The following is a 16,489-nucleotide window of genomic DNA, read 5'->3' on the forward strand; positions in this document are numbered from 1 at the left end:
TTATTCTAAAAATAGCTGGTGTTCTAGAATTCTCTCTGGACACAAAGATGACCTGAGAGAGACTGACTGCATTGCGTTGTGTGCTCACAAAAGATGGATGTCCTGGTCCCTGGTACCCAGGAATGGGACCTAATTTGGAAACAGAGTCTCAGCAGATGTACCCAAGTTAAAGTCACAGTGAAGTAGGGTGGGCCATACAGCCAATGACTGGTGTCTTTGTAAGAGAAAGAAGGGAGATTTTGGACCCAGAGAAAAGAGGGAACACAGAGAACACAGAGAAAAGAAGGCCACGTGAATGAGACAGAGATTGGGGGATGCACATACAAGTCAAGGGGGCCACCAGAAACTAGAACAGCCTGGGCCAGTTTCTTCCTAGAGCTGTTAGAGGGGACATGGCCTGCTGGTACTGTGATCTCAAACTTCCAGCCTCCAGCATTGCAAGAGAATAAACGCTGTTGTCTTAAGTCATCAGTTTATGGCCCCTTGTTAAAGTGGCACTAGAGAACTCACGGTACTCAAATGAACTAATGGGCCTGAATTCTTCTCATGAAGACATCAGTCAGATTGGCCAGTGCTGTTTTACAACTGAGAGCCAGTAAACTGAAGCTGTTTAAAGAGCTGGTGTAAGGTCTTAAAAATGTTCCACACACCCAATGGTATACTTCCTAAGGCCAACATATCATTGGTTAAGGTCAAAGTCAGCCACCACATTGGAGTCAAGTGGATTTCTACCCTCCATCCTCTGTTAATTACTCCTGCAGAAGTGTTTTTGTGCTTGGCTCTGAAAGGGCTAACGTTGTATACTCACCCATGGAGCTTACCTGGGCCATGTCATCTAAACAGTTGAAAATGTACTTCCTTGCTTCTTTTGACTTAATCCCCGTCTCTGCTTCATGGTCATCTGGTGTCTGGTCAAGAGAGGCACCGGGCCATTGGTAATATGAATTATTTCCTAGTCATTGTGACTCAAACCCGCCAACCTCTGCTTCTCCCCCTGAGGATCTTGTCCCACCTTTCAGAGAGGAGACACGATTCTTAAAGTGACCTGCCCAGAATGCCTTCCTCTCTTCCTGCTCCACACTTAGGTCATCCCTCCTCCTTCCTCCCTTCCCACGAACACTGTTGGGGGGCCAGCTCTGAGTCAGATCTGGAGGATCCCCAGAAGGCAGTATATGCCACAACCCCGAGAACCATGTTCTCGCCTAAGTTTAAGGGATGTGGTTAGATTTCATATGTGGAAAAGCAGAAGCCTTTGGTCCACACATTGTAAAACTTTAATTTATCAAACTCTTATACATAGAGCTCTCCCTATGTGTCAGACACTACTTTTTAAACATTATTCATCTATTTAACTATGTATTTATTTTTGGCTGTATTGGGTCCTTGCTGCGTGCAGACTTTCTCCAATTGTGGCCACAGGGGGTTTCTCATTGTGGTGGCTTTTCTTATTGTGGAGCATGGGCTATAGGGCACGTGGGCTTCAGTAGTTGGGGGGCACAGGCTTAGTTGCCCCTCTGCATGTGCAGCCTTCCTGGAACAGGGATCAAACCCAAGTCTCCAGCATTGGCAGGCAGATTCTCAACCACTGGACTGCAAGGGAAGTCCCCAGGTACTGTTCCAAAGCACGTGAACTCATGTAATGCCCTTCACAACCAATTTAGGGAGGCCGATTACCAGCTCATCTTCCAGAGGGGCAAAGAAGGGCAGAAAGCTTGAGGAGCTTGCCAAGGTCACGTGACTGCTGGCTCTGGAGTCTGTTCGACAGTCCCCTCTGCTTGGGTCCAGGGGACACACGTCCAGTTCCTGAACTGGCCTCAGTCTAGGAAGCTGCTGTTTCCAATGACTATGGGGTTTTGGACTTATTCATGGATCACAGGTAATTGATCCTCCAAGACTCACTCAAGGACAGCACACCTGGAGCTGCTAAGATCCAGGCTTCGATGAGGGAACAGCTGGCTAAGAAGGCCTGAATCTCCTAACTAAGACACAGTAATGGCCAGCCTCAGCCTCCTCCTGCCAGGACTCTTTTTCACTGGACCTGACCTTGAGCCGCTCACCCTCAACAGCTGCCAAACGCCAGCCTCCCATCAGGAGCCTCAGAGGCCTGCTCAGCTGCCAGATCTCTTTTCTAAATCTTTTGCCATCACTGACCACACATTATCTCTAAATGTATTACAGTTTGGCTGTGGTTTCTGTTAAAAAAATACCCACCTACACTCTTGCAAAAAAAAAAAAACACCTAAAATGAACATAAAACACACTTAAGAGGTATATTATTTTCTCCTTCCCAGGAAAAAAACAAAACCAACAACATTAATTTTAATTACTAGGCACAGATCAAAGTGAAAGCAAAATATGTTTCCGTTAAAGTCAAGCCGCCCGAGTTTACGGTGTGCAGTGAGGCGCTACACCACCTGCCGGCGGGGCCAGCAGACCCCTCCCGGAGCCTTCGGATACTGCGTAGCTGCCTGCAAGGCTCTCTGCATCCTTCAGGGCCTGGCTTAAACGCTCCTCCTCGACCCTCTGCCATAGCAGGAATCAAGGCTCCCTCCTCCAGGCTCCCACATTCTATTCCTGCCGGAAATGGTGCTGGCCATGGGGAGGGGGCAGGGCTATCACACATGTTCAGTCTCCCTCTGCACTGGGAGCTCCTTAAGGGCGGGGGACCATTCACTTCTTTCATTTCTCTATCCAGCAGCCAACCAGGCAGGTCGTCCAGGTTTACTGGATGAAATTGAGGGAGTTTAGCAATCAGAGCTTGAGGTGCAAAGGCAGTAGGTCAAGCAAAGCAGTGCTTTCTGAACATTCAAAAATCCATCCACCATGTATTATCCACAGTCGCGACGCCGCCATGGCCAAATCAGAGTCAGAGCCAGGACCCATGTGCCTCGGTTAAAGGCTCCTGGCGAATGGGGGCACTTTTCGCGGGGACCTTCTTCCCCGTAAGCTGGGTGTTGGTGAGGAATGAGGCAGGCGCTCTTCCTACCTTCAGCCTCCACAGAGGATACGGCGAGTCTGTGTCCCGGTTGAAAAACCTAGTTGTCTTTGTCCCCGCGCTTAATAAATATTCTGCTGGCAAACCCTGTGTTTGTGAAATATACCGGATCTGCAAGGAAAGATGGGAATGAGGTCAGGGCTTTTCCTGTCACCATACACGTGGTATACTAACAGCTCTAGTGTCTCAGAGAAAAATGACAATTTTATAGGGAGAGAATGAAGTAATCAAAGGAAAAGGGAAAAGGAAGAAGAACAAAGAAAGAAAAGCCAGGCGATCCTCAATTGTAAACTTGGATACTGGTACTTGAAGGGATAACACAGGTAAGATGCTTCAATAAAGGTTGTGGCTAAATTAAAAAAAAAAAAAAAGTGATTGAAGGGAAGGAAGGTTTGGGAGACAGTATCACACCTCAGAGCCCCGCCCCATGTCAGGTTATGGATGGGGTGCCCATCCAGACAAATGAAGAGAGCTGGCTGAGAACACCTGTGCTGTCTGGACCCACCTGATCATACTCTGAAGCTCCTGGATACAGTGGCCAGCCCAGGAACAGCTCTGCAATGACGCAGCCCAAAGACCACATATCAATTGCCTCACAAAATGGTAAACCCAGGATGATCTCAGGGGCCCTGAAAAGGAAGAATGGAAAAAAAACAGTCATTAGCAATTTGGAAAAGCAGGAAGCTATTTCTATACGAATTCTAAAAAAAAAAAAATCCAGTCTTTCAAACCCAAGCTACCATTACTGACCCCCGCAAGGTCCTGTTGTTCTTGAGCTGGGTTGCAATGATCTTTGTATCCTTTGGCTTGGTCCTCCCATCAGTAGGGTGCCTAGCTAGGTGACTGGCTGAGATGCACGGCAGGTCTGAGGTTGTAGAGCAGACCCAGAGGGAACCACAGCTACTGCTTCACTACCATCACGCTCCAGCCAGACGAGCTAATCAACGCCTTTGAGATACTCAGGAATTATCTTTTGTAGCTGAAAACCCAGGAAATCAACCTTTAGAGAATGCCCAGGTTTTTTTTAATTTTGCTGAGTGGCGTGCAGGATCTTAGTTTCCTGCTGCTAAGCTGCTAAGTCACTTCAGTCGTGTCTGACTCTGTGCGACCCCATAGACGGCAGCCCACCAGGCTCCACCGTCCCTGGGATTCTCCAGGCAAGAACACTGGAGTGGGTTGTCATTTCCTTCTCCAATGCATGAAAGTGAAAAGGGAAAGTGAAGACGCTCAGTTGTGTCCAACTCTTAGCAACCCCATGGCCTGCAGCCTACCAGTCTCCTCCATCCATGAGATTTTCCAGGCAAGAGTACTGGAGTGGGTTGCCATGGCCTTCTCCACTTAGTTTCCTGACCAGGGATCAAACCTGCTCCCTGAACATTCAGTGGAAGCTCCAAGTCTTAACCACTGGGTCACCAGGGAAGTCCCAAGGATGCTTAGTTTTTACAAAGGAATTCTGAAGTACAGGTATTCTATTTTCAGTCATATATAAAACAAGTTGCCTCCCCGCAGAATGGGATTAAATCCAGTATCTGTTTATACCAACAATCCCTTTTTAGGAGTTTGTATCATACTTTTCCAAGGAAACACTAGTTTTGTTTTTTTTTTTCATTACCTTCTAAAGAATTCTCTCCTATGACAATTATAGTACCTGGTTCATGATCTGTAGTTCAGGTGTAAATCAGAATTCCATTATAAACCCTTTCCTAACTTCAGAAAATATATTCCTTCACATGATAAACCTGGTTACCTGCTGGAACTTCTGAAGGAAATCACCTAAACTCAAAGAGAAAATTTCACATGTACTTGGTAATCAAAACCAAAGACCACAAGAGTAGCTCTGCTTTTCTAGGAATTGGTCATGATTGCTAGGTTCACATTTTGGAGAAAACCATGCTCAGAGCATGAGATATGAACTCAGTTTATGATTTTTTTTTTTAAACGTGGCTTAAGGCATTCTGCTGATGCACGGGCCCAACTTCTGTTTTCTCTATCAACGGTCCCCTTGATGGCGTGATCCCGGAAGATGCAACTCCACCTTTTTAGCAGCCTGGAGAGGGAGCCCGGGAGCTGGGAGACTTTTCTCTATCGGGGTTATCTCTCCCCAGCCAGCAGGAGAGGAGGGAGGGAGGGGTGCCAGGAGCACCTCCACTTGTTGGAGCTTCGAGCTGAATTTTCCCTGCACAAAGCATCTCCCTGCCTGCTCCTTTAAACTGGCTCTCATTGCTGGTTTTTTTTTTTTCTTTCTCTACATAACGGTTCTGAAAAAACAAATAAGAACCAAAAGGTCTTGCTATCAAGTCTTTTGATTTTTCAGCTGTAAAAAGGAGTCTCTTCCCTTCCTTGGAGCTGGAGAGGCAGCACTACTGTTGGTGCTTCTAGGGCGCTGAGACTGTGGTCTGGGTGGCAAGGCCAAGGTTGGGTCTCCGTGGGCTTGGAAGGAGGGGACTGCTGCGGAGGGCCGGGGAGCGAGATGTCCCTGCCCCCTCGCTGCTGGGTGTCTTCAGCTCCAGTGTTGTGCCTGACACTTCGCTCTGTCCTTGGTCTTTGTCTCCTCCCAGCCTAGTTGCTGACAGTTCACGTGGACGTGGGGGATGGCTCTTGCCCTCCGGCACAGATGCCCTGGTGAGGCTGGGGAGGCATCAGTGCTGGACTGTCCCGGGTCATGGGACCTTGGACCTGGCCTAGGTCACTGTGTCCAGCGGTGCACCCAAACACCAGGGCTTCCAGAGCCACAGATCATTACGTGGAACTGAAGAGACTACCGCAGGTTGCTTCCAGCAATGCCATCTCTTCCGCGGTGGTTTCGGTTTAAAAAAAAAAAAAAAACCACATCTTTTTGAAAAGAAGGGAGTGTCTCAAAAGAACATGATAGTGAAAATAACATGCTCTTGTCACACATGTGGCAGAACCTGCTTTGCTTTCTGTCCTCTCTGTTTGAGAGTCAGACGTGTCTACCTGCCTCCTCTCACGTGGAGACTATGGCCTCTCCTTGGGGAGGTACCTGCTCTGGTCCTGAGAAGCCCCTCTTGTGGCAGCTGCTGCTGGCTCAGAATCAGGCATCTTGGCACCTGTCTCCCATTCTTGTGACCTGTCCCTTTGCCCGTTGTAGCCTGGACACTCCAGTCTCCAGGTCGGCTCTTAGGAACAGGCTGCTCTGGTTCCGTGTGGCCATCTCTGGACTTGACCATGAGGCTGTCCTTCCTATCAGGTTAATTAACTGGCCCTCATGCCCCAGCACTCTTGCCTGGAGAATTCCAAGGACAGAGGAGCCATGGGATCGCAAAGAGTGGGACACTCTTGCGACTAACTTTCACTTTCACTTTTTCATGCCCTTAAGCAGACCACTGGGAACCCCTGGAAACCCATTTCCCAGATTCTGTTCCCTGATGATCTGCCCAGCAGAATCCAACAGGTAAGACTGTCATGCAAAGGGCATGCCAGTGATGTTCTTGGGCAAGAAACAGCAGACTCACGCTACAGGAATGGGACCTGTGAAAACCATTTAGTTGGGGACTTCCCTGGTGGCCCAGTGGTTAAGACACCGAGGTCCTTATACAGGGGGCTCAGGTTCGATCCCTGGTTGAGGAAGTAATATCCCATATGCTGCAACTAAGAGTTCTCATGCCTCAACTAAGATCAGGCACAGCCAGATAAATCGTAAGTAAATGTTAAAAAAAATTGTTTAGTCCATCAGAAAACGGAATGACAGCAACTCCTGGCATCGCGATATGTACGGCAGAGGATTTCTTTTGCTGTGATCTAGTGAGCAAATGTGCGGGCATCAGGCAGGGCAGCTGGGAGACAAAAGAAACAGAAGGTGCAGCCCTGTCCCCCACGGGCTGCTGGGGAGGCGACACCAAAGCACAGGGGACAACTGAAGCTGAGCACAAAAACATACACACACACACACACACACACACACACGCGCGCGCGCGCGCGCGCGCGCGCGCACACACGCAGACCTAATCCAAGTGCACACTCTCGCTCTAGTGTCTCCCGTCTAACAATAAAACAGAACACAAGAACAAAACACGCCAAAACCAAACCTCTCCCAATCCCTTCAGCCCCTGCAGCTGCTGCCCTAGTTTTCTGTTCTCCGTCCAAAAGCCAAGTCTCTGAAGAGCCATGTCTGGCATCTTCCCATGCTCCGTCTCTCGCATCTTCCCTCCCTCCTCTCACTGGACTTGCCCCTCCGCTCCATTCAAGCGTGGAGCTCGCCGAGGCCAGCAGGGGCCACGCTGCGCCCACTGGTCAGGTTCTCAGCTCTGGAGCCTGAGAGCCGTGTTCCTTCCACACGGCTGGTCGTTCCACCCAGTCTGGAAACAGGCAATCTTGGTTTGCACGACACTGCGTGCTCCTGCATTTGCTCTGCTCTGCGGCTCATGGCTTGTCCTCCTCTGTCCAAGCGCTGCCCATGGCAAAGCCCCAGGACCCCTTCTCTTCTCTCATTTCGTTGTTTTTCTAGGTAATTCTTATGGGGTTGAACTGTGTCCCAAACTCATGCTGAAGTCCTAATCTTCGGTAGCTCAATGTGGGCCCTTCTTTGGTAATGGGGTGACTACGGATGTCAGTTACGATGACCTCGTCCTGGAGCAGGGTGCATCCGTCATCCAATCCAGCATGACCAGTGTCCTTGGAAGAAGGGGGACATTTGGACACAGACGCAGAGGGAAGACGGCCATGTGAAGACGGAGGCAGAGACTGGAGTGATGCTGTCACAAGCCAAGGAGTCTGCAGAAGATAGAAGGGGCAAGAAGGCCCCTCCCTGGAGGCTTCAGAGGGAGCACGGCCCTGCTGACACCTTGATTTTGGACGTCTAGCTTCCAAAACTGTGAGAGAACAAGGCTCTGTTATTCTGAGTCATGTGTTTTGTGGTACTCGTCTCTGCACGCTGGGAAACTGTGACGGTCACTGTGGCCATTCTTAGCGGTTTAAATCCCATTTTGTGTATTTCCCAAAGTCTGTCTCCATCTTGGACTTTTCTTGGCTCCAGCTTTATGTTTCTGATGGCCTGACATCTCTGTTGGAATCTCTCTCAATCACCTCAACTTGTCTTTAAAAGGGAACTCTGCTCCTCTACACCTTCCCACCCCAAATAATTCCTCCCTCTGTCCTCTGTTTCACTAAATGGAATTTCTCTCGCACCCCCACCTCCCCACCCCGCCCCATTACTCACGCTGGAAACCTGGGATTGATCTCGGATTCCTCTCTCTCCCTCTGCGTCCTTGCCATTCAATAACGGCAGCTCCAAAGCAGCTCAACTGGCCCCGGATTCTCCGCTTCTGCTGCCACCGCCCTGGCCCTGACCACCTCCCCCGGGCCTTCCTGTCTTTCCACTCCATCACTGCTTCCTCCAGTCCACTCTCTACCAGCTCAACAGGTCACAGGCCCTCAGCTCGAAGTCCTTCCCAGGCTCCCTGCCTCCCTGAGAAGGAAATCTCAGTCCCTCCCCTGGCTGGGCCCCGCCCGCCCGGCACTGTCACCCATCCACTCTCCCAGCTCAGTGAGCCCCAGCCTAACCAGTTTCCTGAGCCTTCCGGAGGAGCTGTTGCTTTGGCGTCAAATGCCTTCTCCGCTGGTTCTCAGGTGGCGGCTTCCTTCTTGCTCATCCTTCAAACCTCCGCTTAATTGTCACTGCCGCCGACAGGCGTCCCTCGACCCCAGTCAGTCTCCATCTCCGGTGCCATAAATGTCACTTTACAGCACTTTCCCAATAACCTCCTCACCGTCTGTCTCCTCTGCTACGTCCACGAGGGCAGCACAGGGTCTGGCATTTAGGAGCCAATCAGTAAGAATTTGTAGATTGAATAAACCTTTATTAAATATAAGAAAAGTGCTAAAATATGTGACTCAGATGGAAAGTTCTAAGGCTTGCAAACAAAGGAGGGTAGAAGGGGCGAATCTTCATGAAGAACGGGAGCCCAGGCGTGAGCCTTTCACCCGGGGAAAAGCGGACTTCTGTGCATGTGAATGGGCAGGGCTGATAAGGCCCATCTCTTCCCACTTCCTCTAGAAGCCATCCTCCACTCAGCTCCACACTGTGGGTCTGCTGGAGCCCTCTGTGGTCCAGCTCTCTCTTGTAACCCCTACTGGTCTCCTGCCTTTGGTTTCAACCTTTTCCAATTTACTCTGAAACTCTCCCCCATTCAAAGGCCGTGTCCTCTTGTCTGCACACATGACACATTGGTCACATTTCTGAGAAAGCCTGTCCTCCCCCGCCCCTTCCTCACTCAAACACACCTTGCTCTCGGTGCTGGTGGACTGCATGGTGAACATTCAGACATGAACCACCAGATCGGTCCAATAAATATTAACTGACCACCCGAAGGACTGATGCTGAAGCTGAAGCTCCAATCCTTTGACCAACCTGATGCGAAGAACTGACTCATTGGAAAAGACCCTGATGCTGGGAAAGATTGAAGACAGAAGGGGACAACAGAAGATGAGACAGTTGGATGGCATCACCGACTCAAGGGACATGAGTTTGAGCAAACTCTGGGAGATAGTGAAGGACAAGGAAGCCTGTGTGCTGCAATTCATGGGGTAGCAAAGAGTCAGACACAACTGAGCGACTGAACAACAACAAAAACTGTTGTATATACATGTCTGGGTGTTCGCCCTCCACTATCCCAAGGGTAGGGCCTGTGTTCCTACGTTTTGAGCCTCAGTCTGGTACACAGCAGATGCTCCATAAAAATCTGCTCAACACGAGCCCTCAGTTCAGGAAGGCACTTCTTTATCTGGCCCCTCATTAATCCCTGGGGAACCAAAGACCCCTCTGCTATGATCGGGCAGATGCCTGGTCCCTGCTCCACTGGTCTGTAAGGCTCCAAGCTCCTCGATGTTCAAAGTCAAGTCTAAAATCGGTTTTTTTCTGTTCAGTGCACCGGAAGCACATTTGATGGTTGCTAAGGTGTATTTATTCTTCAGTGAAGAAACCATTATTAGCAGGGGTTATCCTAAGATAGAGTTTAGCACCCCTTATTTAGTCACTTAGCGGGGAATAATTCAACTGCCATTTTCCTAAGCATCTTCTACGTGCCAGGCACTGTGCTGGGTGCTGACGATCAGAAACCAGACCCTGCGGTTCCTCCAGGAGTTCACTGTCTAGTCGGAGGCAACAATGGGCCTGTGGCCAACATATAACGAGCTCCCAGCACATGCAGGTGAGGCAAAGCCTGGGGGCCTTCTTGGGAGAGGTGATCGGGCGAGGTGGCCTCCAGGCACAGGGTGGGGTGAGTACACGTCCATCCCTGGCCTCTGGCTGCACCTCTGGCACCTAGCACAGACACCTGGAGCACCCAGGTGCTCACCACACCTCTGGAGAAGGAATAAACCTTTCTGTTTCAAACCCACACCCTCAGCAGGCACCAGTTTTCCCTGAAGCTGGCGCCATCTCCTTGGCAACACTGCCTATGACAAGAGGCAGACTACTTGGCCTTTCTATTTCAAAGTTTACATGCTTAAAAAAAAAGAGAAAAAAAATCACATCCTGGTTTCTTGCATGGGGGCTGTTTCTGGTCTCTCAGTTTGGGTCTCTGGTGGGTAGGACTGCCAGCTTGGGACATGGCCTTTCCCCTCTGGGCTCAGAACCGCCTAGGCTGTGTCAGGGACTCAACCTTCCCTTACCAGCCCACGGAATCCTCTTACAGAGGCTCCTCACTGCTATTTTGGGACATCAGAAATACTTGAAACACACACGAAGTGTCAGACAAAATTTGCACCTAAGAAAGATTGTTCCTTTCCAACATTTCCATAGCAAGACACAGACAATTCTATCTTTCTATAGAAAGAGAACGGACAACTGTCATTTTCGACACAGCCGTGACTAAGCTTTGATATTTCACTCCGGTGGCTCTCCTGACAGTACATGTAGCTGGTGAGGCATTCCCAGGTCACGTGCAGATGTTGTGACCCTATGGAGGAATGACCTCCAACAGAGGCGTGCACACCACCTGAGTTGAGTGGGAACACTCAGGACCAGTGCCATCAGGTCGTGGCTGTATACCGATTTCCTGACGTTGGCAGGAGGATAAAATGAAACAGCATCACAGGAGCACCTAGCACAGGGCCTGGCCCAGAGAAAGCAGTCAGCAGATAATACATCACTTATGGATTATGTACAATGTGTCTAAGGCCATGTGACGGCAATTAGATAAAGGGCATCCCTTTCCCTCATTTAAAGAAGTTTTATTAATGCTGTTTCTTTTTTGGTTGCGCTTGGTCTTCGCTGCTGCACGCGTTTCTCTCTCGTTGCAGCGAGCAGCGGCTACTCTCTAGTTGCGGTGTGAGGGCTTCTTATTGCAGTGGCCTCCCCCGCTGCAGAGCACACCAGGCACCCGGGCTTCAGCAGCTGTGGCTTGCAGGCTCTAGAGTGTGGGCCCGGGAGTTGTGGCACGAGGGCTCAGCTGCCCCGTGGCACGTGGAATCCTCCCGGGCCAGGGATCAAACACATGTCCTCTGCATTGGCAGGCGGGTTCTCAACCAATGGACCACCAGGGAAGTCCCCCTTTCTTCATCTTAAAGGTCCATTTTCTTCCTTATAAATTGAAATGTTAGGAAAACTATCTAAATATATTAAAGCATAACCACTAAAGAGTTTTTTTCATTTATCTTTACAAAAAAGGTGCAAAGGTTAATATAACCAACAATGAAGTCCCTGTCATTTAGCTTTAGAAAGAAAACTTCCCATCCACAACTCCCGACTTCTTCCTACTGGAGAGCAAGACCCTAACCCTGCATCACCTTTCACAGTACAAGCCCTTCCTCACCCAACCTCCCTGGCCAAGTTCATGTCTCCATCATCCACACTAATAACACAAGTGCAAGGTTCGTGGCCACTCCCAACTTGGGCAATAAATCTGCAACACTAATCAGAGAGCACAGGAAGGACTGTGCATTTCTGGAAAAATGTTACTCAATTTCTCTGGGTTTTTATTTCACCATCTATAAAATGTGATTATTAATCTTGCTTTTTTCCTTGTCTCTGCAGCAGCTTATGAAGATAAATTACGTTTGGTAGAATTATAAAGCAGTTTGAACTCTCTGGAAGCAAGACACTCTGTTAGTCCATGGTATTTTATAATCACTGATATTATAAGGTGTTCTTGAATTGAACTGCAGTGAAAAAGCCTGTTCCCACAAATATATGTAGATTGAAAGTAACCTCAGTATGGTTGGGGCAGAAGCAATCAAAATGTAAAATTGTATTTCAGATGGGTTGTTAAATCTTATGTTTCCGCCGCAAAAGGAGACTTGGAAAGGCTGACACCCGCTCAGAGGCACTATTTGAGTTGGTGGCCTGGACTGGGAGGCAAAGGATTACATCAAGGCCACACAGGACCCTAGGAGTGGCAGAAATCTGAGGACTCGAAGGAGGCTATTTTAGGGAAATTGGACCCCAAAGCCCAAAGGATTTTCACAGAAGACAACCTGAAAGGTGAACGGTGGAGAGTGCTTCAGGGCAGTATTTCTAGAAGATGGATTCGTACCATGTCAGGGGGACCCAGAAAGGTCCAAGTGGAGACAGCAACTGAGGCCTGGCTAATCCAAGGTCAACCTGGGGTTTGATTTTGAAAAAGATACAGCTTCCTTGGCAAACTGGAGATAGTAAAGAAGCAGCTCTGTCTTTGAGGTGCTTGACAAATGGGTGAAAGACAAAGTGACTCAGAGACAGAGCTCCAGGAACAAACCACAGGGTGAGGTTGACCAGGAGCCTGCTCACTGTGTGGGCCTTCCCTGAGCCAAGGTGATAAGGAGACTGGTCTAACCAAATGCTGTGCATCCTGAGAGTGCCACACACCCTCCACAGGAGAGATTTTCTCTAAGAAAATCTGCCTTGTAGTACAACGAGGAGGACGCTGTCCTCTGACAGTGACAAGGCTCTGACTCCAGAGGAGAAGCCAGGGAACACACCCAACTGGTGCCTGTGGTGGTCCCAGCTTGATGTTACACATGCAATGAAATTGTTTCAGAGGGGTTCTAGAAGTTCTTTCTCGGGGCCACTGCTGACAGCCATAAAACTGTGTGTATGCTATGAGGATTCAAGAGCCTCACTGGTGATGCTGCTATAATTGAGCATCTCCAGTTCTCACAAACAGAAATGCTCAAGACATCAGAACAAAGCATCACAACCACCTGGAAAGTTGATTATATATAATCAGGGTTTGACTGTGCCGGTGACGTCATTCTCACGCCATACTTGGACAGTCTCCCGAAGGAAGTGCGTTTCCTTGAGTCAACTAACCGTTTCAGGACGATGTTAGAATCAGAGCGGAAGTTTTTTGGGATTTGTATTGGCAATGAACATTTTGACTCTGAGGAAGACTTGCCTGGCGAACACTAAATATATGTGCGCACACACACACACCTCCACCCTCCCATTCCTCACCTCTGTGCTGACCCTTGGTTCCCAGCTGTACTTCAACTCTGCAGAGTTCAGTGCTAAAATCCAACCTTCTTGCTTATCTACCAGAAGAAAAGGTTGGATCTAGAACTCAATAACTATAATCTCCAAAGGCTTCTAACAATATTGGTATAATTAGGAAACCAGTTCCCAGATATCTAGAGGATATTCTGACGTTAGCCTCTAATTCTTTGTAAATCGCTTTAAGAAATGTTCCTGGGAAGAATGACTTAGATCTCATAATGGGTCATTTCGAAAACATGGGCCCTGTCCTGGAATTCCTTATCCTCTTGACATGTACCATGCACTGTGTCTACTCAGCCCACCCCACACCCGGTGATCTGTATCTCCTGGGTCTCTGGGGCTTGTTATCACGAAGTCAGGGGATGCTAGAGAAAGCCTGCTCTTGCCTTCCAACACCCCATGGGACTATAATATTACCAGATTTTATGCTCATACTTTTGGTGAAACTATGTGCTCAGTAAATGTCTGTGGAAGCACCTGTTGGCCAGGGAAATGGAATCTCAGCTTTCGGTACATCTACATCCAGTCCCATCACTTCATGCCAAATAGATGGGGAAACAATGGAAACAATGATAGACTATTTTCTTGGGCTCCAAAATCACTGCAGATGGTGACTGCAGCCATGAAATTAAAAGATGCTTGCTCCTTGGAAGAAAAGCTATGACAAGGCTAGACAACATATTAAAAAGCAGAGACAGTACTTTGCTGACAAAGGTCTGTCTAGTCAAAGCTATGGTTTTTCCAGTAGTCATGTATGGATGTGAGAGTTGGACCATAAAGAAGGCTGAGCACCAAAGAATGGATGCTTTTGAACTGTGGTGTTGGAGAAAACTCTTAGAGTCCCTTGGACTGCAAGGAGATCAAAACCAGTCAATCGTAAAGGAAATCAGTCCTGAGTATTCACTGAAAGGACTGATGCTGATGCTCCAGTACTTTGGCCACCTGATGCAAAGAACTGACTCACTGGAAAAGACCCTGATGCTGGGAAAGATTGAGAAGGGGGAGACAGAAGATGAGATATTTGGATGGCATCACTGACTCAGTGGGAGTTTGAGGAAACTCTGGGAGTTGGTGATGGACAGGAAAGCCTGGCGTGCTGCAGTCCATGGGGTGGCAGAGTCAGACACGACTGAGTGACTAAACTGAACTGAACTACACCTAGAGATTCTTTTTACACACGTACGGCTCCAGGTTCTTTTATAAAGTTAAAAAAATCTTTGATTGATTGTGAATAACAACACATGTGAAAAGAAATGCATAGAGCAAAAACATAACAGCTCCATGACTTATCAGAAAGCAACGCCCAGTGTCACTCACAGCTGGGTGGAGAGACGCGGTGGGCATCACCAAGCCCATCCCCTGCATGCAGACACTGTCCCCTCTCTGCATGCGGTGGTGACACGGGGCCGGTACAGGAGTGTGTTCATCTTATAGTGTGGCCCCCACGTCTCCAGGAATCAGGTCCTTAACAGGAGGACCAGACCAGAGGGCAGGCATGCAGCGCAAAGCCCGGGGCAGCTGGCTGCGGGGGAGAAAGAAGACAAAACCTCGGATGTTCTTTTTAGTTCTGCTGGTTGACTGTTTCTTCTGCTTTGTTGCTAGTCTGCTGACTGAAACTGAGGGTTGGAACTGCATTTCGAGCTTCCCTGGAAAGTCTGCTGATACCAGGTAGGCCTCACCCACGTGGCACTGTCATAGGCTGGCACCCTTTGCTTCCTGAGGCCACTACTCTGTGCTGGGAGGGAATTTGGGATTTCAGTTCCAGACCCATGGCAGATGCAGCCCCTCCACTTTATTCAGAGTGGTTATGTGTCACCCCTAGTGGGGTAGAAGTGGGATGTCAGGCCGGGAAGAAGGGAGGGGTCTCCTTCACACCTTTGAGTAATTAACTCAAGGCTCAGCCATTGATGCCTTCAAACCAGGGTGCCGGAGAAGACTCTTGAGAGTCCTCTGGACAGCAAGGAGATCAAACCAGTCAATCCTAAAGGGAATCAACCATGAATATTCACTGGAAGGACTGATGCTAAAGCTCCAATACTTGGCCACTTGATGTGAAGACTGATTCACTGGAAAAGACCCTGATGCTGGGAAAGATTGAAGGCAAAAGGAGAAGGGGGCAGCAGAGGATGAGATGGTTAGATAGCCTCACTGACTCAATGGACATGAATTTGAGCAAACTTTGGGAGACAGCGAAGGACAGGGGAGCCTGTGGGGAGCCTGGCATGCTGCAGTCCATGGGGTCGCAAAGACTGGGACATGATTTAGTGACAGTACAACAGCCTCTATCCCAAATGAAAGCACACTAAGAAGGTACTATTACTTATAAGAAATTATTGATTTCAGTGGAAAACTTTCCATTGGTTAACTCTTAGCTTCCACTGACCCGTAGTGAGTTCTCAGAAATGTTTCTCAGGTCTGGACTGAACCAGCATGAGGCTGGAGAGCCAGTATGCTGTACTGCGTGGGGTCCCCTGATGCCCAGCTCTTGGCAACTGAACGGTAGCAAAGTCAAGACTCATCTCAGGTTATTTCCCTTCTTATGGCACCAGCTGACTCTGTGACTAGCAGGGCTAAATCAGAAGGCAGTCTTTATGGCTGACGGATGGGGGTGAGGAATACAGGGCCTGGTGATAAACCTGTTCCTTCTTTGAAAGGGAGATGCATTCAGTGTCACCAATTGGAGACGTACCAATCAAGAGAGTCGGAGCCAAAACCTGAGATATGGAGAGGAGCCCGCTGAGTAAAGATGTTGAACACATGCTGGAGGGTGACTTTCCCTGTAGCCACGGGGATATTTCCATCCTCAGACAAGGCCTCCCTCCTGCTAATGCACTGTCGGTAGAGAATTACAGAGAAAGAAGGGCCAAAGCCAGCTGATATACTACCTAAGCAAGTTTTCAACTAAAGCCAGTGGCCACCCCGGCCGATGGAGCAGGTTCTGGTCCACAGAGTGTGGGAAGTATCCTGTCTGCACGTGGACAGGTGCGTGGAGGAAGAAGAGCCAGGTGGATGAGGCTGGCTCTGCCAGGAGACCAGATGGGCGGAGGAGAATGGAGGTACCATTC

General features: G+C 49.0%; 1 protein-coding gene across 8 annotated transcripts in view; it reads right to left on the reverse strand.

The window, feature by feature from the left end:
* The window catches only part of HIPK2 (homeodomain interacting protein kinase 2), a 234,649-nt gene that overhangs the window by 55,055 nt on the left and 163,105 nt on the right, over positions 1-16,489 (reverse strand). For all 8 annotated transcript variants that reach the window (XM_069588545.1, XM_069588544.1, XM_069588541.1 and 5 more), the window contains exons 3-5: positions 3,501-3,624; positions 2,987-3,106; positions 822-908 (exon numbers count right to left, since the gene is read on the reverse strand). In XM_069588545.1, coding sequence (XP_069444646.1) covers positions 822-908; positions 2,987-3,106; positions 3,501-3,624 — 331 coding nt within the window. The remainder of the gene's footprint in view (positions 1-821; positions 909-2,986; positions 3,107-3,500; positions 3,625-16,489) is intronic.

Source organism: Ovis canadensis, chromosome 4, assembly GCF_042477335.2.
Source record: "Ovis canadensis isolate MfBH-ARS-UI-01 breed Bighorn chromosome 4, ARS-UI_OviCan_v2, whole genome shotgun sequence".
Classification (NCBI taxonomy): domain Eukaryota; kingdom Metazoa; phylum Chordata; class Mammalia; order Artiodactyla; family Bovidae; genus Ovis; species Ovis canadensis.